This window comes from Peromyscus eremicus, chromosome 15 (assembly GCF_949786415.1).
Source record: "Peromyscus eremicus chromosome 15, PerEre_H2_v1, whole genome shotgun sequence".
NCBI lineage: Eukaryota > Metazoa > Chordata > Mammalia > Rodentia > Cricetidae > Peromyscus > Peromyscus eremicus.
Genome location: NC_081431.1, coordinates 7,155,625 through 7,182,125, shown reverse-complemented (window position 1 = coordinate 7,182,125; position 26,501 = coordinate 7,155,625). Strand labels below are relative to the sequence as shown.

General features: G+C 39.4%; 1 protein-coding gene across 1 annotated transcript in view; it reads left to right on the top strand.

The window, feature by feature from the left end:
• The window catches only part of Ush2a (usherin), a 697,985-nt gene that overhangs the window by 115,772 nt on the left and 555,712 nt on the right, over nt 1-26,501 (top strand). Inside the window, exons 9-11 of the mRNA XM_059281179.1 lie at nt 4,185-4,380; nt 6,179-6,309; nt 25,987-26,182. Coding sequence (XP_059137162.1) covers nt 4,185-4,380; nt 6,179-6,309; nt 25,987-26,182 — 523 coding nt within the window. The remainder of the gene's footprint in view (nt 1-4,184; nt 4,381-6,178; nt 6,310-25,986; nt 26,183-26,501) is intronic.

Sequence of the window (26,501 nt, the reverse complement as noted above, 5' to 3'; positions counted from 1 at the left end):
CACAAGGCTTTGTGGTAGTGGCTTGTAGGTTGAAAATGAGGACAAAATATCAAATGCGGAAAAAAAGGAATCTGGATCAAAAGTGAAAGGAAAAAACAGTGTTGTTTCCATGGACATCAGAGGCCTTCTTTTGCTGGCTCTGCTCCTCCAACTCTACCAAGCGCCTCCCCACATTCAGCCTGCGGTTACTTTGTGGAACACAAACTGCACATGTGACCAGTGTGACAAGGCCACATGCCTGCATCCTAACTGTTCTCCACCAACTTCTATGAAGAAAGCACGATTTGAAACATCACCTTAGGGTGAGAAAATTCTTTCAATAAGATTTCTTTTGAAGTAAAGCAAAACAAAACAGCAACAAAGAAAAACAAATTTTAATAGAAAGCAAGCTTGAGATTGTTTTCATGCAGTAAAATTTTGCCTTTCCTTCAGTTTTTACAATGCAGCAGAGTTTCACAAGTATAGACATGAGCATGGTTGCATGGATGAAGACTTGAGCATGGTTGTATGGGTGTTGGACCTGGATAAGGCGACTCTGGAAGTTCATTTTTTTTTTCATTCAAATCCCAGGAACCAGAAGTTGAGTTTTCTTCTGTTCTTAATTTCATTCAAGTAGAGTGCCTCTCCCCTAGGTCCACAGCCACTTGAGACAGTTGCATCCCATTGGCATCTGATGGCTCCTAGAAGTAGAGGTCTATAAAGTTTCTGCTGATTTAGATACACATGATAAAAATGACCCAGAAATAATGCTCCCTCGTATTTTACTTTTTACTCTATTCTGTAGACCACATGATCTGAGTAAATCATGGGCCAGTACCTTGCAGTTTGCAGAATCCTCAAGGGTCAATGACCATATTTCCATAACATTGTGTTATGTATTCCATTGGAGCCATCCAGTCTCTGTTGGGTGTTTTCTCCTCTCCCTCACCTCATTTTCTCCTTCCTTTGTTTTTTCATCTCCTTCTCCTCCTGTTCTTCCCCTTTCTTCTCCTCTTCCTTCTTCCAAACCTTCTCTCTTCTAATCTCTTTGTCTTTTGCCTCCTCCTCGATGTCTTCCCCTTCCATACCTCTTCCCCATATCCTCCATCCTATAACTTCTGATTCTGAATTGTTATGTTCTAGGACTAATTTTGGACATTAATTATTATCCCAATTTTAAACCACTTTGGTCAGTGGTAAAAGTAACTTATCTTCCCTTTAGAGATGAAGAAACCAGAATTTACAGGCGTAAAGTAGATTTAAGAGCTAACTTCATTCAGGAGCATTGATGGTGTCTCCTAACTTGTAAAATTCTCTATGGCCAATGCCATAATGATAAAGAACATTAGTAGGCCTTATTCTTTGAAGGTCAATCAGGTTCCCACTGTGTTTGTAAACTGTTTTTATTAGCACACAGTGAGCATATGTATGAGTTATGGTATGCAGCATGATAGTTTATCACACGGGCATAGTGTGTAATGATTACACAGGGATTCTTGTGCTGTAGGATGTTGTTCTATATGCTGTGAATATGTGTTTCTCTGATTGGTTGATAAATAAAACACTTATTGGCCAGTAGACAGGCAGGAAGTATAGGCTGGGCAAGCAGATGAGATTTCTGGGAAGAGGAAGGACAGTCAGGAGTTGCCAGCCAGACACAGAGGAAGCAAGATGACAAGGCAGAACTGAAAAAAGGTACCAAGCCACGTTGCTAAACATAGATAAGAATTATGGGTTAATTTAAGTGTAAGAGCTAGTCAGTAATAATCCTGAGCTAATGGCCATACAGTTTTTAATTAATATAAGCCTCTGTGTGTTTACTTTGGGTCTGAGCAGCTACAGGACCAGGCAGGACACAGAAAAACTTCCAACTACATTCTTGTTATTTTCATGCTCTCTAATGCCTATGATTTCTTTATATGGAGAATAGTAAGGTCCTTTCAGGTGGCTACTTGAAGTTGTTGTTTTTTTTGTTTTTGTTTTTGTTTTGTTTTGTTTTGTTTACAGTTAATTGCCAACTATAGTTGCACAGAAGTGCTTCAGAACACCAGAAGTCTTTCCTCTGGTTAAACTGCACTCACTCCTGTGTTCATTACCTAGTTAACCTCAAGTCTCCTCCTGGCACACCACAGCTTCAGTGACCTCTGTGTTGCTTCATCACCTGTGTGGCTTCCACGTGTCATCGTGGATGTGCCGTTTTGTCGCTCTGTGCCCATTTATTTCAATTAACAGGAATTCCACCATGTCCCTGGAAATGGCATGATTCCATTCCTTGTATAGCTGAATACAATTCCACTATGTCCATAAGCCACAGTATATTCATCCACTTGTATACTGATGGGAGGAAATTTACTTTAAATGCCTGAAGTTTAGCATATTGAGAGCACATACCACACCTTTTATTTTGCAGTCATAAGCAACAATAATTATACTTTCTGACATCTAGCCTGCAACTAACTCCAACATTTATTTTGAAATGTTTGTTTGGTGTATGATTATTGCCAGTTAGGGAACATTTAAGTTCTCTCTCTCTCTCTCTCTCTCTCTCTCTCTCTCTCTCTCTCTCTCCTTCCTTCCTTCTTTTTTCTTTCTTTCTTGCTAATGTGTCATGGTGCATGCCTATAATTTCAGCACTTGGAAAACTGAGGCAGGAGAATCACTGTGAGTTCAAGGCCAGTTTGGATTTCATAGTGAGTTCATTGCTAATCTGGGTTACTAGGCAAAACTTTGTCTCAAAATTTCAGGTGGCCAAAGACCTGTAACTAGCAGTGGTTAGTTGTGTCTTTGTTTTGCTAAAAGAGTTTGTTTTCTAGCTGCAAGTGCCTTCGAGGCTGACCTTATCATAGCTGATTATGAACACTATGTGCAAACATTAGCCTGCTATTGAGTGTTCCCTAAACACTTCCAAGAAGAGATTTATTTGGACAATGGTATCAGAGTCAAATGTGAATTTTCAGCAATCACCTTAGCAACTACCTTTCTGCTCTTACTATGTAGACAGTGTTGGCCATATAAAAATAGATATCTAGCATATATCTATGCTAGGGGAGGGTTGTAAGGGAGCCAGGGCTGCAATGCAGGACAGGAATATGACACAGGTGTCACTATAGGACAAAGGATGGGGATATAGCATGACCATCTTTAGAGAACAGTAGGAAAAAGAAAGTGGCCAGCTACTCCAGCCCACAACATAGAAGTAGTTATAGCTAAAAAAGAATTTCATCACTATAAGAGTATTAGAGAACCCTGAAAACTGACTGAAATCCAGGGGTGCATTCTTTATGAATGACTATAGCTCCAGTCCCCTGCATCTGGACATTGCGGCCTGATGTTTATGTAGCCTTCATATTTTCTTCTGTTTGTTTTCCCCTTCCTCAGTTAAGTAGAAGAGAAACCCAGCCTTTGCTTCATGTTAAAATGTTCAGTATACTGTGAAATAGGAACAATGGAAAAGAGAATTCTTATTTATTTTTTTAAAAAAATATAAAAGAAGAAATTGCTGAACTCTGTACAAATTCAAGGAGAAATTGTATTTTGCAAATATTTGGATTTATTGGTCCTAAATCATCAATGATACTGATTTTTTCCTTCCTTACTTGGCATACACAGCTGATGTGTCTTCAGTCCTTGAGTTGCCATCTAAACTATGCGTACAGGACCAGTAACCGATCCCATTTCCTTTCTCAGGCAGGCAAGTAGGTGTAGTGTTACCTCTTTGTTAGTGACCAGCTTAGACAATACTTCACAACACAGGTATTCAAGAAACAGAATGAACATGGTGATCTACCACAGTACAGCAAAGGGAAAGGATTGTGTCAGCATACCAAAGCGTGGGCGAGATGAAGGCCATCAAACACTCTTCAAAGTACCGTTGATGAGATTCTTTACAAAGAGTGAGATCAATTCATTTCCCAATTCACTGCAGAGTTTGAGACTGTAGGGGGATAAGTTAATATTCATTTTACTGTTTGTGATTTCCTTTACTCTTAGAGCTCAGAGAAGGGAGATTTTAATATTTCAACATATCTTTAAAGGTTGTAGAAGAATCCTAAGCCATGCCTTTTTCTGATTTATAAAATAGTTTAAAAGACAAAATAGTCAGAAGTTCTTAACTTACAAGTTTTAATTTACATTTCCTGACAGTGATGGGTACCTGAATAAAACAGACATGGCGTTGTACTTCTTCTGACATTTTATCGTTGCAGTGTGATCGCTGCTTGCCCCTTTATAATGACAAGCCTTTCCACAGTGGTGATGATGTTCATGCATTCAACTGTAAGCCTTGTCTGTGCAACAGCCATGCCAGAAGCTGCCATTATGATGCTTCTGTGGACCCATTTCCTCTGGAGCACAGCAGAGGCAGTGGAGGAGTCTGTGACGACTGCCAGCATCACACAACAGGTAATCCTGAATCCAGAATGACTGGCTCAGCCTGTGGGGCCATGGGTGCCTGTCTCTAGATGCATGATATTTTAAATTATGACACAGTTATCCTATTTGGGAATGAGCTTTCACACTGTTAAGTTCGAAGACAAAAGCTGTTTCATCAAACCTTCTCCATTCAGAAACAATCCTTCATTGTACGTTTGCAGGAAAGTGGTCCTCCGGAAGGGTTCACACCATTGACTGAACTACTGATTTTGATACTTTAGCCTAGCTCAGTTTGAATACATCCTCACAGTAAGTCACTTGTGTGACTTACATTCCTGTCTTCCTTGTATCTGGTTTCACACGTGGGCATGTTACATTTACTCAGACTTTACACAGAAACCAATAATCTTTTTAAGATATAAATATATGGACCAACAAGATGTCTCATAGGTAAAGGAGCTCACTAGAGAGCCTTAACCCCTGAGCTGCGTCTTCCAACCTACATGGTGGAAGGAGAGGAATGGGTCCTACAGCCTGTCCTTTGAGGCATATAATGGTGCACACATGTCCATCTCTCTCTCTCTCTCTCTCTCTCTCTCTCTCTCTCTCTCTCTCTCTCTCACACACACACACACACACACACACACACACTGTAAAAAATAGGTTATAAATACAGAAGGTGATTAATATTCTCTGTAGGTTCTATTACATAAGAAGTTTCTAACAGTTATTAAAATCACTGTTTTCTGAAAAGCAGTATTAATTAATTAATTAATTAAATGCAGAAGCAGGTGGCATCAGTGTTTGTGAAATATAATACAAATATAATGGACTAAGAAGTTAGGTTCTTATCCATAAAATGGCAAGAGGAAAGTCTACTTAATAATCTGAAATCCATAGGAACTATGTTGCACACTGAATATATAAGGCTCTTCTAATACTTAACGCAAGATTTATCTTGTATGTATAAATATAGTTAATTTCCTTATTCTGATACTTGAAGTAAAAAATAACTAACAGAAGCATTAAAAATTGTTAACTACATAACAATCCATCATATTAAGAGCATTCTCCATTTTTCATAGTTTACTTCTGAAAAATACATCTTCATAATTTTTGTGTGTATCTGTGTAACCACATGTATATGTGTGTTGACCATGTGTATACATGTGGAGGCCAGAGGTTAGCATCAACTGTCTTCTTCAGTCACCCTCCACCTTATCTCTCTCTGCCTGGAACTCATTCGTTTGGCTGGCCTGGCTGGTCAGTGAGCCCCAGGGACCCATCTGTCACTGGGTAATTGGCATGTGCCGCCTGCTGTGCCTGGCTGTTTTTGTCTGTACCAGGTATCAGATTCAAGTCCCCTTGCATGCACAGCAAGGGCCTTAGGACTACGTTAGCTCCATGACTCTCTACAAACCTCTGTAATACAGCATTCTCACTTCCTCCCACTGATGTAGATGTCATCGCCACATGTGCAGCAATTGCTTACATTCTGCTTTAGGAATAAGTACCTGGCCATAGGAATGCAATTTTAAGTTTAGAAATGGATTCTTTTAAAATGTATGCTCCCTTATAAAGAAAAACTTCTCAGAAGTATGGTATGGTATAACAGATGGGCGTTTAATGGGGTAAAGCACCATTTGGAACAGGTTCACCATTTCATATGCTCCGGATCACTAAATTGGCAGATAGAGATGAAAGGTGCATTAAAATGGACGTCCCGAAAATTATAGAATTTCCTCAAAGGAATACAGTCTTTAATCTTGAATTATGCAGCCGATTGTAATGAATTATGAGTCATAATGGATAACCTATCCCGACACAGGGAGAAACTGTGAGTCGTGCCAGGATTACTTTTACCGACCTGTTGGTGCAGATCCTTCTGCTCTCGATGTCTGCAAGCCTTGTGACTGTCACCCTGCAGGGACTAGAAATGGCAACCTCCTCTGTGACCCGGTGAGTTACTTCAGCCACAGGAGGTAACGGATGGCTCTCTTGCCAGAGATGAGTTCAGACAGTCTCCCAGGGTCTTCAGTTCTGTATGTTCTGGGAAGTTCTGAGTTGCCATTTAAGAGAGGGCCGAGGTCGATAGGACCTTGAGTAGTGGCCATCATGAGTGTGCACTGGGTGCTATGTAGTGGTCCCTTTGTAGAAAAGAATGACTCATTTTTATTTTAATTTTGAAAATGTCAAAAAGAATTGGAGAATGGGAATTCTATTCAAACTTCCAGGTAGTGAAGTATTTTTTTAAATAATCCCAAAGCCAATAGAAGATAGTACTGCAAAAGCCAATTGCATGAAGACCCTAACTGAAGTCATGGTGTTTCTCCACTTCTAAATGTTGCGTTTCTACCTGCGTAATAGTTTAAAATACAATATTTTGTTTATATTCTTAAAATACATTTATTATCTATGTCGCAGATTTTGATGTGTGACTTACATGAAAGCAGATCTTCAATCAGTGGGTTTTTAAGTCCGACTTCTAGCCATTGAATAGCTCTGTGTTAAAGTGGGTTACCCTTATCTCTAGTTTTGACCTGTCACCCTCATATCAACAAATGACTTCAGATAAAGGAAAATTTATCTTATAAAGCCAACTCAATGATTGTATTAATTTTAATGAATGCATATTGTTTTGAACAGTTGAGAATATAAAGGTTAGAGCAATAACCCAGTTGTAGGTCATTTTATGAGTTACATTGTAAACATAATAAATTCAAAACAAGATATAAGATATATTTGTTGCATTACTTTCAGCAAACCTTGAACAGAGCTTTTCAAAACATGTTGCTGTGGCAATTGCTTGTAATCCTGGAATTTGGAAGACAGACACAGGGAGATCACCAGTTTGAGACCAACCAGCTAGAGCCAGAGGACAACTTGGAAGCCAGCCTTTGCTATATGGCAATACTGGCTGGACATGCCCATTAGCGACCTTTACATTAAGACCAGAGTGAGCTGTGTCTGCAAACCCCTGGGAGGGCTACAAGAAAAACACAACCCACAGCAAGAGATGGTGAGCAGTACAGAAACAGCAGCACAGACTCCTCTGTGGAAAGTAAAATGTGCACCCACTAGGGAAAACAGCCTAGTGTTCCTCAGAATACTGCCCAGTGTTTTACCATGGGACCTATACCAACATTATTCCAATAACCAAAATATGACATGAAGTAACTCCATATCAACTGATAAATGGATGAGTGAAATAGAGCTTAAGATGAATGTAGAGGATGGACTAGGGACAAAGAAGACAGGAAGTTATTAAATATTTTATGCATGAAGCTGGGTGGTGGTGGTACATGCCTTTAATCCCAAAATCTGGAGGCCAAGGCAGGCAGATCTCTGTGAGTTTGAGGCTAGCCTGGTCTACAGAGTGAGATCCAGGACAGGCACCAAAAGTACACAGAGAAACCCTGTCTCGAAAAAACAAACAAACAAAAACAATAAATATTTTATGTATGATTATTTAAGTGGACAAAAATAATCTAGTTTAAAAAAGTATAAAAATGTATATGCCCTACAATATACTAATTTTGGTCCTTTGTATTTCCTTTAAAATGATTTTTTTTCCAATTCTGTTTCATTTGTGATTTTTATGGTGGTAAAACAAGATAATTCTCCTTAAATCTAATATGTAGCAAAAGAGAGTGACATATGGGACGTGTACATAAATGGAAAGAGCAGCAAGGTTTACCAGACTTATAGCTATCACATGTCTATCTCTAATCCACATCCGTATTTTACAGTATTTTCTTACTTTTTCATTCTTTAAGTACAGAAATCATTGATGACTTTAAGAATATTTTCCATAATACAATGTCTAAATAAAAGTACATTTTTAAAAAAATTTTACTGTCCTTTTCAATGGAATGAAATACACACAAAGTCAACGATAATGTAAGAACTATAAACTATTACATTCATTTCAAGGAAAGTTTAAAAATCCATGCAAATATAAGCTTTAATAATATTAGGGAGCTTCCATGGACATTAGGTTGTATTTCAAGTCTCATTTTGTTACAGTAACTGAGGAATCAAACTAGCACCAAATGGCCTGCCTTGCCCTGTTCTGTGATCTCTGTTCTAAAAGGGAACTTTCCCTCTGTCCCTGGTCACTGGAATCTCAATCCAGACCCATGAGATAGGACAGATTAATCTCCTAATCTCCTTCTTGCATAAGGAGCTCTGTATTTCCACCCTATGTGAATGCCAGAACTTTGAGAATAGCATGAAGCAATGCTGAGTCATTGAATCCTAAAAATTCTTACTCCAAAGTCAAGACCAAGAGAACATGTGAATCAGAACAGTGTTAATGGGGAAGTAAAATGAATAATCAGCATTTTACAGGAGTTCTGACACAGAGCCCATGGATCCCAAGCATAGCCTTGTAGGTTCAGAACATCTGTGTACCTTTAAATTGTACACAAGCACATCACTATGTTTTCTTTCTTCCTGCGTTCCTATCTGGTATTTCTGAGGCAAGAGGGTGTTAGTGTTTCCACAACCCTCAGAAGAAGCACTTGACAGTACTTCACAGGACCCTGGGAAAGAGGCCCTGTTTTTATATGACAGGCTTGAGTACTAGCAGAGGAGCCTGTGAAGGAAGTTCCCAGGGTGCCACTCTACCATCATTCCTTTGTGCATGAGAAAGTGTGAGTGTGTAAATGTGTACACACACATAGCACATGTATAGAGGTCGGAGGACAACTTTGAAGAGCTGTTTCTCCTTTCCGTAGTAGGCCCCCGGGGACTGAACGCAGGCCTTCAGTTTCGTGTGGCTAGTGTTTTCCAGACTGAGGTATCTCACTGGTCCCCTGCATCCCATTTTAAAAACAAATTATTTCCTATGTTTTCCACACTATGAGACTCTGTTAAGTTGTATCAAATTGTGCTCTAAGCTATGGCCTCAACAGTTGAAGTCCTCCCTTAAGTTATATTTTTTAAATGGAAAGATGAAACAACTAAAGTATAAAAGTTGGCTAGAACCTGAAGATGGAGTTGCAAGTACACAAGCAGAGATACTGATTATTGCAGTGCTCAATAAATCACCAATAGATAGCTACATCAGCACCAGGAAGGACAGAGAAGGCTAAGAAATGCTAGACCTGAGTGAAAAAGGACTGAGGAGTGATACGAAAGAGAAATGCATCAGTACAAACTAAACAGATATAAGAAATAAACCCACTGGGCGGTGGTGGCACACACCTTTAATCCCAGCACTCGGGAGGCAGAGGCAGGTGGATCTCTGTGAGTTTGAGGCCAGCCTGGTCTACAGAGGAAAGGCGCAAAGCTACACAGAAAAACCCTGTCTTGGAAAAAAAAAAGAAAAAAAGAAAAAAAGAAAGAAACCCAAAATTTCTTAGTAAATGAGACAGATTTAACAACACCCAAACATAAGAAGAAAACACCTTTCTGTTTACACATATACCAAATCCTATTTCTTATACCAAATACTATTAATGATACAGATATAGATTTTAAAATAGCCATATCTGTAGGAAATAGTGTTAGTAACAAACTGGAAACAATAGTGTTCTAAATGGAGATTGGAGTAAACATCACTATATGTCCCTCTGCCCTTAATGAGTACCTGACATTCAGATTATTATCTCTTTAATACCTAACAGTTTGGACTACTTTACAAGGAATGTTCAAATTGTTGATCCATTTATCTCTTTCTTACTTTGGAGAGACAAATTACTCTTAGAAATAAAATTTGTATTCCACCTTAGTTAACTAAAGACATGCTGACAGGCTGTCTCCTCTGAAAGTTGGGAACAGCTTTTCTCACTTTTACTAAAACACAACAAAAAATGATTACTAAATTCAAATGAGCAAATTTTCCTAAGAGTATATTTTGAAAGACTTCGTGTGTGTGTGTGTGTGTGTGCGCGCGTTGGTGCATGGGAGGGTTGCCAGGTGTGTACAGGTATCTACAGAAACCAGAAGAAGGCAGTGGATTTTCTAGATCTGGAGTTATATGAGTGCTGCAAACTGAACTGGGGTCCTCTGCAAGAGCAGTAAGTGCTCTTAACCACTGACTCAGCCACCTTCCCAGATCTTAAAAGTGTATTTTTGATGAAGCATTATAAACACAAAATTTCCATTGCTTCATGTTAGAAATAAATGCTACTATAACATCTAACATTTACAGACTAAAACACTATTTTGTTAATAACTCCTGTATTATTTTTCAGCAAACCCCAAGCCCAGGTTCTACAACTGTGACATCTAGATAACATTTGCAATATAAGTGCTTTAAGTTAAACCGGTGACATACTTTACATGCACCAAAGATCCAAGGAACAGTTTGAAATCTGAGTGAAATAAACTTAAACCAGTAGAGGGGGAAAAAAAGCCCAAGATGATACGATATGAAACGGAGCCAGAAAGACCAGAGCCACTCCGCTTCCTCTCACAGCCACCCAGTGCATCAGAGCTGCCTGGAACAGCAGCGTGCAGGCCCTCCCCTTGAGCAGGGTCTTGGCATCTGCCATGGCTTCCTGTGAACAGACCAGAATTTTACCTCTCACGCACCCCTTAGAGACTGCCATGGGGAAGTCTGGTCGTTCAGAGGGAAGCACTTCCTCAGAAATGCCTTTTGGAGGAGGAGGAGGAGGAGGAGGAGGAGGAAGGACACCATAAAAACACACCAGGCTGACAACTGTCAGGCACTGTAGAATAGAAAGGAAAAGACATGCCAGTTTCACACCAGTGTGGAAGCTTCTCTTCTCGAATGAGTATTTTCAGCAGGTGAACAAGAGAATAGAGAGTGGCATCACAAATGACTTGAATGTAAGCAAGTGTTATGATACATGTTCTTCACTGACATTTTCCAGTCCATGCCATTTGTATGTTGCAGAAGCTGCTGTGTATGTAATTTATTTTTGAAGTAGAGTGAGCACCTAGTGAGTACCAGGTAGCCTTTTCCACTAATGCCAGGAACTTAGGGAAAAGTCATTGTATCTACACTGGGAATATATGGTCACTCCCCAAACTGACTGCTTACGCAGGGCTGTGCCAACTCCTGGCAGGTGGAAAACACTGTAGACAGGTAGAGAGAGGTTTTTTTCCTGGAAGCGTGAGCAGAATGATGAGGTATTTCATAAATACTCTGTGTGTGTGTGTGTGTGTGTGTGTGTGTGTGTGTGTGTGTATGTGTTTGTGTGTTTACAGGACTATGTGCGCATGCATGTGTTTGCCACTCGCATGGCTGCATGTGTATGTGTATGCTCATAGGACAGAGGTCAGAGGTCAACCATAGATGCCACTTGTCAGGCTCCATCACTGATTTATATTTTTGAAACAGAGTCTCTCTATAGTCTGGAACTCCCCAGTTGAACTAGGCGGGCCACTGATCCAGTCCAGGTACACTCCTGTCCCTGTCGGCTCAGGGTTGAGATCATAAGCGTGCCTCACTCCACCCAGCCTCTTCATGCAGTTTCTCCAGATGGAACCTGCCGCTTGCGAAGAAGCACTTGGTCACCTGAGCTGTCTCTCCCCTCTCCAGAATTTTAAAAAAGAATTGCTAAAATTGGTGTCTTTCTGATTTAAATTTAAATTTAGATTTAAATATTTAAATAGATTTAGTATTTAAATTTAGATTCTTATTCCAGTGTGGGGTCCTTTCCCCGAGGATCAGCAGTAATGGGGTACACAAGTAAGAGGTTCCCTTGCCAGCCTGAGTCTGGGAATTAGCTGACTCATGGCAGTAGATAAATAATGATCCCGTACTTGAAGTAACCAACGCCAAATCATAGTTTCCACATGGTTCAGCCATGGAGCTTTGAGAATGAAGACTCCTGAGCTCCACATTTTAATTGTTCAGCTCTGGATTATTTAATTGTGTATAATTAAAGGACTAACTTGAAAAAGCAAGTGCATGACAGATATAAATATATATATGTTTATTTTTTTCTATGTTTAAAATGTCCTGTATGTTTGAAAAATATTTTCATGATCGTGGACATAAAATAGTCATTTTAACCCATACAATTTAGATAAATATTCTCTAATGAGCATTCTAGGAGCCATAGCTAATTCCTTTCCAACACTCAGTAGAAATTTTGAGTTCTGGACTGAGTGGTGTGGAACAATGCCCACGATCCCAGCAATTAGGACATGGGGACATTTGGGATCATGAATTCAATGTCATTTGTGGCTACAAAGTGAGTTTGAGGCAAGCCTGGGCTACATGAGACCCTACCATAAATCTACCTAACACACACATACACACACACACACACACACACACACACACACACACACACACAGAGAGAGAGAGAGAGAGAGAGAGAGAGAGAGAGAGAGAGAGAGAGAGAGAGAGAAAAGAGTATAGTCATTATCCACATAGTGTTTGCAATATTCCCTAAATATATTTATAGTGATCCAATGATTAATTTTAAATAATTTACTTCACAAGTACTATGGGGTAAGACTCTCCCAGGCACTCTGCTTGTCAAGTCATATATAAAATGGATGAACAAGTCACCCAGAACTATTAAATTTTAACTTTCTATGTGAATTACTGTGCTTATTTTTAAATGAACTAAGCGTTTTTAATTTTGTCATTTCCAAGGAAGACTCCATCCTTCCTTTGGAATTTCTTCAACTACCTATCCTGCCTATCACCACCCAAGAGAAGTTTCTTTTCAATGTGGGGCCTCGTTGACAAAGTGTACTTGACAGGGCACTTTCTAAGGCTCGCTGAAGTCTGCCTTCTTTGCTCTCCTCTCTTCTCACTACAAAACTCTCCCATTCATCATCTTTAGCTCAACAGAACCATCTCCTTTCCTTTCCCCGTTCTGAAATTGGCATTATGAGTTCTGCAGTTCTCAGATCCTCTAAGAGTGTTCCAGGTTCGCCCATAGGGGTACTGATGCTGTCCAGGTCATGTTACTTCAGAAGGTTTCTTTTGACTCACTTTTCTTTATGTGTTCTTTTATTTGGCTAGTCACCTGTTTTTTATGTGAATGTTGTGTGTGGTGATATTTTATTTGTGCTGAAATGTGGTGATATTTTATTTGTACTTTGATAAATAAAGCTTGCCTGGAGATGGGGGGGGAAGGGAAGGTCAGCCATTTTAAGTAAACAAAGTCAGGCAGCACACACCCTTAATCCCATCGCTTAGCAGGCAAGGTGTCTATGTGTTCAAGGTCATACTAGGGAACAGAGCCAAGTGTGGTGACACATGCCTTTAATCCCAGTACCAACCATAGAGACCCAGAGGTCTGTATAGACAGACAGTGACAAGGAAGTAAGGTAGCTGGTCTAAGAGCCAATGAGAGGGCAGAAAAGCAAGGCATATAAAGGCGTGGGTAGACAGGAAGTAAATCACATTTGGAAGCTGCAGAGTTGATGAGGTAAGGTTGGCTGGTGGCTTTCCCTAGTTCCCTGATCTCTCTAAGGCTTTCACCCCTATATTTGGCTCCATGTTTTTTATTTAATAAGACCATTTAGAAATTTGTCTACAGTTATGCATAGATTTAGTTTTTTGAAGGTGTCGCTATTTATCAAAGTGATTGAATGTTGGAATTTGGGGCGATCTGAAAACTGTAGTTTGGATATAATTCAAGTTTGTCTCCCAAAGGCCATGTATCAAAAGCTTGGTCCTGCTGTGGTGATATTATAACGTGACTGATGATTCCTTCTAAAAGATAGGATTTAGGAATGGTTATTATTGGGCTTTCTCCTTTTCTGTCTTATTTCCTGTCTACCTGTGTAAGTTCAGTCTGGGTTTCTGTTGGTCTTATGAACTCTGCCTGGCTTCCTCTTTGGCTAGATGTCCTCTGTTTGCATCTTCTTGGACCTTGTGAGCTCTGTCCGGCTTCTGGGACTTCGAATGTGTTCTTCTGTGTGTTTACCACTATGCCATTTGATCTCTGACTGGCTTCCTGTGCAGCCAAAACATCTCTACCTGATGTCTTTCTGATCATGTGATCTTTGTCTCACTTCCTGTCTGACCATGTGATCTCTGAATTCCTGCAGCACATGAACACCATCTAGCTTTCAGTCTGGTTTTATGATCTGGCTGGTTTCTATCTAGCCTTGTGATCTCTGTCTGGCTTCCAGTCTGATCATGTGACCTTGGTCCCATTTCCTATCTGGCCATTTGAGTTCTGACTGGTTTCCTGTCTGGCTGAGGAAATTCTACCTCCTGCATACATTTATTTCACTCTGATGCCATCTGCCAAAAGGTTCATCTTGAGAGCCAATGTTGCTGCCATGCTCCTGAACAAATGAAAAACCCTTAGGTAAGGAAAACTGCAGGCCATCATGACTTTACTTATATATTATCCATGGCATGCAGTAATAAACCTCATTGAACCATAATATTGTTCTCATAAATGAATTTAGAACACTGGAGAGAAATATATAGTTCTCAGTTCACTTTGTAAGGACTCTCTACCTCTAATCCCATAGCCCCACAAAGCATTAATAGAAAACACCATATGAATATCCCATATGAACATAGTTGTAAAGTACCTCTACAATAATTATTGACAAGACTCCTGGAATATAAACTATGCTAATGCACCGTGCCTGGCTGGCATGCACCTTGGGAATGTAAAGTTACTTCACTATTTCAAAATCAGTTGAAATAATATATCAATTCAACTATGCATTTTAATTAATATAATGTAATAAGCCACATAAACACAAAGAGAAGTCCCTTATAATATTCTCAATAAATTGTAAAAAGCTTTTAAAAATATTAAAAATGCTTCCATGATAAGAACTTTCTCTAAGATGGAAATAAACATTTCTCAAGCTGAAAGCCTTTTGCATATGAGCCACTGTGAAGAGCTACTTAATAATAAACACTAAATATATTTTCAACCTAAGATCAAAAATGAAGGAAATATATTTGCTCTCACAATTTCTCTTTAAAATTGTAAAAAAAAAAAGACTAATGTAGAGAAAATTTTTAAAAATTAAAAAAAAATCAGAGCCGGGCGGTGGTGGCGCACGCCTTTAATCCCAGCACTCGGGAGGCAGAGCCAGGCGGATCTCTGTGAGTTCGAGGCCAGCCTGAACTACCAAGTGAGTTCCAGGAAAGGCACAAAGCTACACAGAGAAACCCTGTCTCAAAAAACCAAAAAAAAAAAAAAATCAGAACTATCCAAAGAAAATGAAGTTCCTATTGGCACAAAACCAGATAGTCATGTTTATGAGTTTCTTTGAAGATATCATTTCCCTCCCCATATTTTCATTTCCTCCTGTGACATGTCCTCCATAAATTCATTTAAAATGGCCAAATCACATAGGTGTACTCAGTGTCCAGAGGCACTTCAAGCTAGGTCCAGAAACTCTGTGACCCTCACTGGCATTAGGAACCTGGAAAGCTCTGCTGAGTCCACACCATGGCATCTAGACTTCATTGAGTAGACAGTTGGTGGGAAATTCTCATAACAAAAACATTGCCCAGAATTGCCATTCCTTGGAAATACAACTTTCACTTGATGTTTTTATTGATTTTTGTATTTTTACAGAAAATATGTCATTTCCTCTTTACCCAAGGAACTCTCTTCTCACCACACCTCACTGAAAATACCACACAAGTGTCATTACCTGAATGGTAGTGACAGGGATGGGGAGATGGCTCAGTTGGGAAGAGCGCTTGGTGTGTGAGAATGACCTAAGTTCAGATCTCCAGTATCCACCTAAAAAGCAAGACATAATCTCACATAACTGTAACCCTTGTGCTGTGGAAAGTGGGAATGGGAGGATCCCTGGATCTTCCTGGGCACCAGACTAGCTCCGAGTTCAGCGAGAGACCCTGCCTCAAGGTATCTGAGTCACTTTTCTACCACTGTGAAGAGACACTATGACTATGGCAACTTAAAGGAAAAAAAAAACAAACATTTAATCATGGTGTTTGCTCACAATTCAGAGGGTTATTCAGTTATCATCATGGTGGAAAGCATGGTAGCAGGAAGGAAGAGATAGGCCTGGAACAATAGCCAATAGCCAAGATCTTACATCTACTGCAAAATATGGAGGGATGAAGGGAGAGACAGAAACACACACATACAGAAAGAGAGAGAGGGAGACAGACAGACAGAGACAGACAGAGATAGAGAGAGTGAGAAAGAGGAGGGAGAGAGAGAGAGGAGAGGAAAGGAGAGAAGAGAGAAGAGGAGAGAGGAGACTGAGCCTGGCATGTGCTTTTGAAACCCCCAAACCCACCCCTATGACACACCTCCTCCACAAGGCCACACCTGCTAATGCTTCCTAAACTGTCCACCACCTGGGAGCCCAACATTTAAATGTATGAACCTAAGGGGGGCATTTTCATTCAACCACCATACAAGAGAAGAAGATTGTAAATGACAGAGCACCCAGCATCCTCCTCTAAGTTCTCTACACATGAACCCCAATGAATGTACACATGGCACACACACACACACACACACAGAGCAAGCTCACTAAGGTCTCATTCTGTGTATAGTTTCTGGGTACTGATAGCAGTCCTGGAGGGGAAAGTATGTTTTCAGCTGGGAGAACTTGTAAGTTCCCAAGAGACAGCCCATACTCTTGCATATTAACTGAGAATTTGAACACACTGCATTCCAACAGAAACATAAGAGATTTCCAGAAGCAGAGCTGGCCATATCTTCACACAGGAGAGAGCATTTTGAAAAATATCTTCATTGATTAGATGGTTTCTTTGCTTCTTATCTAGATTAAAAACTCTCCAAATTCTATTTAGTTTTCAGGGTAGGCACCCTGATCTTGAAAATTTGAGTTTGCTTTACTGATTCTTTGTAGATGTAACCAACCATCTTATTAAATAAGATACACAGAGCCGATTCAGAGAAGAAAGCCAAGAGATCAGAGCTAAGAGCCTCACCCTTCCTGCTTCAATGATCCTCTTCAGTCAAGAGAGCTCTCCGAAAGGGACCTACTTCCTGTGTGTATGTCTTTATATAGTCTAGCTGTTCTGCCTTCTCATTGGTTGTAAACCTAAACATGTGACTGCCTTGTCACTGCCTGTATGTACCGCCCTCCAGGTCCTTAAAGGCGTGCGCCACCGCCGCCACGCACTTGCTATGGCTCTAATAGCTTTCACCCCCAGGCAACTTTATTTATTAACATACAATTAAAATCACATTTCAGTACAAGTAAAATACCACCACAATTCTTTCTTTGTTTGGCAACATCACCATTACCTCATTGGCTTTTAGTGAGTTCTGTGGGAAGATGTCATCTGTAGAATATTGTTTCCTCTACCACCAGCCAAATGCGTGCTTATAAAGACATTAGTTTTTGTCTTGTAATGACAGAAATCATGGGACATGCTGTGTTCACTTATAATCTTAAAGATCATACTTCCTGCTTCAAGTAAAAGCATACCAATTTTTTTGCACATCTACCTACACTAGAATCCATGTATGGATTTACTCAATACCTTGAATTTACTATGTTAAAAACTCCATCTGGAAATTGGAGAAGAGGTAAGAAAGTTAATAAGGGTAGGTTTGATTTGTTGTTGTGTTTTAACAAGATTTTATTTTTTCATGTTGTCACTAATGTCCTTGCCAAATTGGTTGTGACAGGTGTCACTCAGAAGTACATAGCCACTATTGCCACATGGCCTGGGACATGGGCTCTCTTGTCCAAAGTTGGAGAGCCCTGGATGTAATCACAAGGTGGTATTGTAAGACCTTTGGCCATTGTCACTGCTGTGGGCGAATTCCATGCCAACAGCTGCAGCACTTGGCTGCCTCTGCCACTGTGCTGTCAGCTCCTGACAAGTGTCCCTCATGCTGTTCCCCTTTGGTGGGTCTAACACCCTTCCTGTTGCTGTTATGGACCTGCAGCCTGGCATTCAGGGTAAATTGAGAATAGGGACTGTGAGCACAGCTTTTGGTGTAAGGGATTCTTTCTGACTGACTTTCCAGAAACCACACTTCTGTCCTAAAGTTTAGCTTCTTTTGCAAAAGGAAGATCAGAGATTGAAGATGAGGCTCAGTGCTAACAAGCATGAGGAACTGAGTTCGAATCCCCCTCAGAATATACCAAAAACGCTAGACATGGCCATAATCACGCCTTTAACCTTAACACTGTATAATGTGTAGGGGGGTGGGGTGAGGTAAAAGGGGGAGAATTGCTAGGGCTTGATGGCCATCAGCTTAGCTCCAGGTTCAATGAGAACCCCTGTGCCAAGTGGTAGATGGGTGCATATCACAAGGACACACACACACACACACACACACACATACACACACACACACACACTCACACACGCACATACACACACACACACACACACACACACACACACACACACACACGCGAAATTAGGATGTTCTCAGAAACGGTCAAGCCTCCACCATCGTTGCTGTTGTAATACCTCCATTGTAATGGGCCATGGGAAGGAAACAGAGAGTAATTAACTGTATAAAAATAAGAGAGTCTGGGTTTATTTACCAAACTAAGTACCTTGGAAGAAGCCAGGCAAGGTATGTGCCTCGGGAATGCCATTTTAAGGAGGAGTATTTTTATTTCATATGTGTAGGCAGACATGTCTTGTTGCATGGATTGTACTTGGCGTAAGACCTGAAGAAAATAGTTACGTGACAATCTGAGGCGAGAGGTCCAGGTGACCCTTGTCTCAGCCTCCCAGATGTTGACATTGTAGGCAAGAGCCACCACAACCAAAACCTGTAGGTTTTGAGTATACATTATCAATGTGTACTTTTCAAACAACGCTCAGAACTTGCTATCTATATTTCCTTGAGAAAAAAAAAGTAACTATAATTATTTTTTCAGTCCTTCTAAACTCCTCCTGGGCAAATTTTTATGTTAATTTGTTAATCTCTAAAGGAGCCAGTATGCACTCCTCCTGTACTCTAATTTCTTCTTGTTGGACACCCTAGGGTGCCCTGTGCTCCTCTTACTTTAGTCACTATGCAAATTCTGTTACTGTCCAGAATTTCCCTTTAAGAAAGTGTTGTACTGACGGGATAGTTGAAGATTAGGGATTCTAATTTGGATGCCTTCTAAATCTAATTTTTGAGCAGTTGAGAAATTGTGTGAGACTTTGATTCATGCCATTTCCATCCCTTGGAATTATAAGCAGAGGTACCACAGCCAAGCTCTCTCTTATTTGGGTTCAAAGCCCAAAGCTTACGTAAAATATCTAAATAAATGTTTCCCAATACAACTCCCTCCATGATATGCTAAGTGTTGCCAATAAATTCCTTCTGACTTTTTTCATCTACTCTTCCTTCAAATTAGGTTACAGTGTTTTATTTTCTGCCTTGTTTTAGTTGAAAGGGGTGTTAGTTTATAACTCTTCATGCAACTTCTACTTTCAACCAGACAGAAACTCAATTTATTTCCCACCCGAAGAAACCAAAATGTAGACAAATTATATTAATTACATGCAAGACCTTGAGAGTTAGATAATGAAGAACATGCCTCCTAGGCATAGAGACTAAATTCTGTAGATTTACAATTTCCACAAGTAGCTTCGTTGAAAGAATGTATATACCAAGCTGCAGGAAAGGAGCTAAGGGTTTCAGGAATCCAAAGTAGTTAGTGTTTCAGAAAGACAAGAAGAAGATAGAGGGGTCATGTCAGAGGTTAACAGAGTATGCTCTGTAAGTCTTCACATGAATGTTGATCATTTTGTGTGTGAAAGCCTGGGGAAAACACCATGGGGGGTCGTTAAGCATGAGGGAGCAGTCATGGAAAGCCAGGAAATTACCAGGCATGCAACAAAGTAGGCCAACACATTCCATGGTGAGAATTTATAGTAATAACAACAGTAAAAACAAACAAACAAATAAACTAAACTCTTTCAGAAGCCAAGCACATGTATAGTTGTCAGGCAAATATATTATAATAAACATCATAACTCTATTCTGGATGTCTTAAAAGCTACATGGGAAGTAGAAGGTTAGAAAATACGACTGTATAAGAAAATACTGTATGCAATGTAAAACACGCTGGGTATAATTGATAATAGATTATCCATTGAAAGAAATATCAAGAACTTAACATCTTAGCAATATAAATGAAGCATAGAGAAAAAGATGACTGAGAAACATGAAACCAGCGTGAATGAGCTGACATGCAACTCTACAAGACGTTATGCAGAACTTAATTCCCTGGAGGAGAGGAGTGGGATGGAACAGACAAAAATATACAAAGAAATAATAGTTAGAAATTTCCAAAATTGGGCCGGGCGGTGGTGGTGCACGCCTTTAATCCCAGCACTCGGGAGGCAGAGCCAGGCAGATCTCTGTGAGTTCGAGGCCATCCTGGGCTACCAAGTGAGTCCCAGGAAAGGCACAAAGCTACACAGAGAAACCCTGTCTCGAAAAACCAAAAAAAAAAAAAAAAAAAAAAAGAAAGAAAGAAATTTCCAAAATTGTACATGAAACCATAAAGTGTCCTAGGAAAAATACATAATACATTCTGAGGAATAACCATAGAATGACAGCAGACTTCTGCTAAAATAATTCAAGTGAGAGGAAAATGGAGATGTAAGACAAATTGCTAAACAGTCATATTAATAAAAAACCTGGAGCCAGGTATTAGGGTGAAAGCTGAAAGATCAATAAGCAAGCCAGCTATGTCTTACCTCTAGGAAATCCTCAGCCCAAGAGAGAGCTACTTCCTGTATACTTACACCAATATACCTTTCTGTGCCCTGCCATCTTACTTCCTCTCTCTGCCCAACTACACACTTCCTCTTTCCACCCAGCTCTATCACTTCCTGTCTGTCTGTACAGACCTCTATGGTTAACTAGCACTGGGATTAAAGGCATGAACCACCACACCTGGCTCTGTTCCCAGTGTGGCCTTGAACTCACAGAGATCCACATGGATCTCTACCTCCCAAATGCTACGATTAAAGGCACATGCTATCACTGCCTGACCTCTTATGTTTTTTTTTTTTAATCCCTAGATAAACCTCATTGGGGTGCACAAATAAAACATCACCACATGGAGAAATACAGAAAATGCAGAAAGAAATGACACAGCTTAATTGCATGTCCATGACAGCATCTTTCTGAGGGGGAGATGAAGTTCAGTTGTACAGTATAGAGAGTTACAGTCCATTGCAAGCAAAACTGCACCATACAAAACGTTTTGTAAAAGTACTTCAGAGGAAGTAAAATACTCCATGTTCCATAGATCCATATAGAGACAGAAGGTGCTCCAAAAATGTTAACAACTAAATGTGCATTTCCTGTACTTTAACTCTCTCTAAGGGGGAATGGAGAGTTTGAACAAAATCAACACCACCTTAAAGAGTTTACAACGTGGAAAAGCATATGGCAACGGTAAAAAGGGAGAAGGGGAAGGGTTAGAAGGTTTTTATCCCATGTGCAAAGTTAATTCTCTGTGTAGGTGGACTGTGTAAATATGTACAAGAAAATATTAAAATCATAAAATAAAACTTACATTTAGTAAGCCATTGTGAACATCAATGGATTCAATAAATTGCCATGATTAAAAAAAATTAGGAAAAAACAGAAGCCCAGGAGGACTAGGTGAATAGGAAGAAGGTTGTGGTGAGATTTAGTCCATAGCAATAACCATGTGAAAGTTCCACATTCTAATACTCCACTTATAAGTGAAAAATTGGAACAACATGTGAAAATGAGATCTTACAAACTGAGCATATGCGGCATATAGGAAATATAGTTCAAATAGACTGAACGCATAGTCTAAACGTAAGCTGTGGGAAAATATAGCTTGCCAACAAGAATCGGAGGAAAGCTAAAGTTCCTTTATTTTAATATCAGAAAACACATATTTTACTGCAACAATTTTATGGAGGATGCTAAAAGCAATTATATATTGGAAAGAGAATTGTTTTCATTTTAATGACATGCCCTACCAATTCTTAACATTTGTGTGCCAAACAAAGTAACTATATATAGAAAGCAAACATCAATAGAACAGAATGGAAAAATAGAAAAACCCCCAATTTCATGCAAACACATCAATACCCCTTGTCTTCAATAACCAAGAAAAACAAATGGACAGAAAATCAGTAAGCATATAGATTACAGCAACATTATCAACAAAGCTGACCTCATTGGCATTGACTGAGAACTCAGTTCAACAACAACTGAGTGTTGCATCATGGTTTTGAAGTCCATGGAAAACATTTACCAAAATGGACTAAATTCTGGGCCATAAAACACCTCAGTAGACTGTAAATTATTAGAATCATAGTAAGTGTGTTAACTGATCACTTAAATTATAAATAAGCAAGATATTAAGAAACATGCCTAAATATTTAGAAACTGACCTACTTATACATAATCTGGAGATCACAGAACAGCCAAAATTGTCTCAGGAGCCAGAGACAATGGTTCAGACCTGCAGTCCCAGCCTCTGGACGGCTAAATTTGGAGGATCTTGAGTTCAAAACCAATTGAATAATCTAACAATTTTTTCTACTTCGAAAAAATGTAAAGGGGGAAATATCAACCAAACTTATCAGAATGTTAGAATGTTGACCTAGCAGAACTTAGTGGGCTATTCACAGTCCAAAAATGCCTTCTAGAGAGCATTTCAAAGAAAGAGCCCACATCTTATAGACCCAGAAGGAATGTGACCCAAGCCAAGCTTATGAAAGCTGTTTCCAATTTGAGCCAGAGCTTGTGAGTAGGTATTATTTTTCTTTGGTTAATGTGTCTAGAAGTGTTCAGAATCAAACTGATCTAGACAGTGTTTTAAGCCTTGAAGAGCAGAGAAATGACCATAGCCTGGAATATAAGGACATGTTTTTGTTCTTGTTATCTGTTGTATCATTTTTTCTGTTTTTCTTTCTTCCTGGTACTAGGAATCTCAGTAATAGTTGGCCACATGATTGTAGTGATTAAATTGTTTTTCTCTCAACCCGTTTGACAGGGAAATAAAATGGGAATTAAGTTGTGATCAGCAGTGTTATATACAATAAGTTTTGCTGCCTAAGGTACTAAAACTTTGGCTGGAGAGATGGCTCAGTAGTTAAGACTGCTTACTGATCTTTCAAAGGACTTAAATTCAGTTCCCAGCACTTAAGTTAGATGACTCATAACCCCCTGTAACTCTAAAGCCAGAGAGATCTAATGGCTCCTGCCTCTGTGGACATCTGTACTCAGATGCACATATCAATATATAGACACACAGACATACAGATAATTAAAAATAAAATAAATCTATAGAAAAGACATTCAAAAGTTTGAGTCTATTGTTTGCCTCAGAACTGGACCTGAGAAACTGGCTTGGCCAAACCTTATTGAGATCTCTCAATTGTCTATGTAGTTGGATGACCTAGGAGGGACTCTTGTATCTGGTGACTGTCAAATAGACTGTTAGCTGGAGTGATAGGAATAAAGACAATGTGGTCATTTCACTTCTCATCACATGTCCACTAATTTCTTCCCAGGAGCTTGTTCACAAGGCAAACTCAGAGCCTCAAGTCCAACATGAGGACTTGAGTTCCCAGGTTTATATACATGTTCAAGTACCACTATAGAGCATGCTTGTTAACATATTGGCCAAAGAGAATCAATAGGTGAACCCAAGAGTATATTTTCCCCAAATATCATGGAAACTGTATCAGTTTGAAAGTGTTAGCCTAAGTCAGGAGTGTTCCCTATAGCTTGGCTGCCTTCCAATTTGTTATATCACTTAGCCTGACTCCTAATTTGTGGCAATTCTAATTTAGTTTTTCAAATGCTGGGATTCCAGGTATGAACCACAAGCATGCTTGGCTTAGAAATATATTTTAAAAGGGAAGACAGGATCTTCTTTTAATATATAAATGGGAAGGATTACTATCTGAGATAGTAAGTGGATTTATGGTACTTCACTGCTAAAATGTATCTGCACATGAAATGCTTGGAATAAACTATATTTTCAGCTAATTTTGAAGTAACTGAGTCAAGCTGATGGTTTTATATGATTATAAAGCCTTATGCCATTTTCTTTTCAAACTACATTTTAAGGTATGGCCAATTTGGTAGAATTTTAATTTGCATGTATTATATAAACTTTTTTTTATCAGTGAGATGAAAGTAATTATCTTAAGAATTTGTGCCAGAGTGGCTCACATGGAGAGCATTGTTTTGGGTGACAAAATACTTTGATGAAACTCCAGGCAGTAGTTTAGATTTGGGGGAATATTGTGTACAAAAGTGATGATAGTCATGTGTGAAGATAAAAGCAGACATGATTTGTAGGTAGAGCAGAAGAAGAAAAAAAAGCACACAATAGTGAGCATGTAGAATATCGAGCCCAGGTCTTCACACACTCCTGAAGACCTCACCATGGCTTATACTCTAATCGACACTGATAAGACATTTAAATCAAGCACTTAACAAAATGTACAATAGATGAAGTTTTGATCCAAAAGGCATTGATTGTTTCTTCCTTTGTCACTCTCTGTTGCTCTTGGTCTCTAAATGGATACTCTTGATGTGTGGGAATGTCTATGATTACTTGACAGACACTAGGCATGTGCCCAGGCTTCTGGGGAACTTGCTGCCTATTTCGAGAGGAAGATTCACACAGGTTAAACATCAGCAAGAAGTTGGGCCTGAATTACTGAGTGATATCCTTGAAATGGTGGCAGTAGGCAACCTAGGTAACCAGGGGACCTTTGCATTTCATAGTTAGGTGCAATACATGCATACCAATAAATGACAGTTATTTTTGAAATAAAAGTCATATCCTTCTATTAGCCAACTTCATAGTTTCTACGAGGCTAAGTAAGCAGGCAAGTGTGAAGTACAGCCAGATACAAAGTAGCATTCTCTAAGTGCCTGCCCATATTTCTATGCTCACTGTCTTGGATATTGAACTCTATCTTCTGCAACTCTAGCTAACACTAGAATTTTCACAACTTAGGTATTTGCACATTGGTTGTCTTGTTCTATCTTGAAATGATTCCAATAAGACCTCTTTCTCTTAGATGAGGAAAGATGAGGCAACAATGATTCTTTTAAATCTTTAATCTGAAAGCCCTTTCTCAGATATTTGAAACTACATGCATAGCTGACAATAATATTAGCTATCTATGACATACTTCCTGTGAAATGATACCACAAATAAGTGAGAAAACATTTGAAGTATTCCTCAAAGACGAGTGGGTAAAGATGCATATCAGGGTGAGTTTTCAAGGCTGTGCTGTTATCTGTAAAGGACTTTAATAACATTCACACTTAATGGGACAGTCTCATCATGGTGATATTTTTTTTTTCTTAATTTAAACACTCAAATGCTCAAAACGGATTTGGAGCAACTAGACAGTAAATGAAAAGGGTGAAACCAAGGGCTGGAGTTGTGAAGATTAAATTAGCTGCTGGCTCTCTTCTATTTTCAGGACTTGCATGTCTATATTCTGATTTCTTTATATAGTGCTTAAATGCTTAATCCCCCATTTCCCTTTTAGTCATATAGGACTGACTTCCATGGGTCTATTTTCATTCACTTCGAAATTGTCTTCCTGCTGAAGCTTCCCATGTTTTCTGTCATGAGGGGCACAACCTGATCACCTTCTTGCCTGTTTAACATTTCAAGATTTTTTTCCCCTTCCCTCCCTGTCTTGTATCTAATGAGCAAATTATCTAAAAATAGATGTGTTCATCATTCTACAAAATGTTGTATCTCCTGTAGATTGGAGGCCAGTGTGATTGTAAGAGACATGTGTCTGGCAGACAATGCCTTCAGTGCCTGGATGGATTCTATGACCTGCAGGCGTCGGATCCTGACGGCTGCCGCCCCTGTAACTGCAATCCCTCTGGGACTGTGGATGGAGACATTACCTGTCACCAAAATTCAGGCCAGTGCTTGTGTAAAGCGAATGTTATTGGTACGTGTAATGCACAAGTTTACAGTCACATCTCTATTTCCATCTGGGGAAGAAGAAAAGCCTCTATTTGATTCTTAACTGAAGGGTAAAGCAGATTTTCTTGCTCAAGTCTCGGGAAAAATAGTTTGTATGAAAATAACTGTCTAAAAATGACTAAATTAATAATTGTATCAAACTGTAGTTTGAAGTTCTGTTTAATCAACCCTTTAGAAGTTTTTTTTTATTCAGTAGATGCATTAGTTACACAGACTCAACTAATAAGTCATAGAAAAATATAATTTGCCTGCTGCATAGATGTTTCTTTTAGAAAATTAGCACT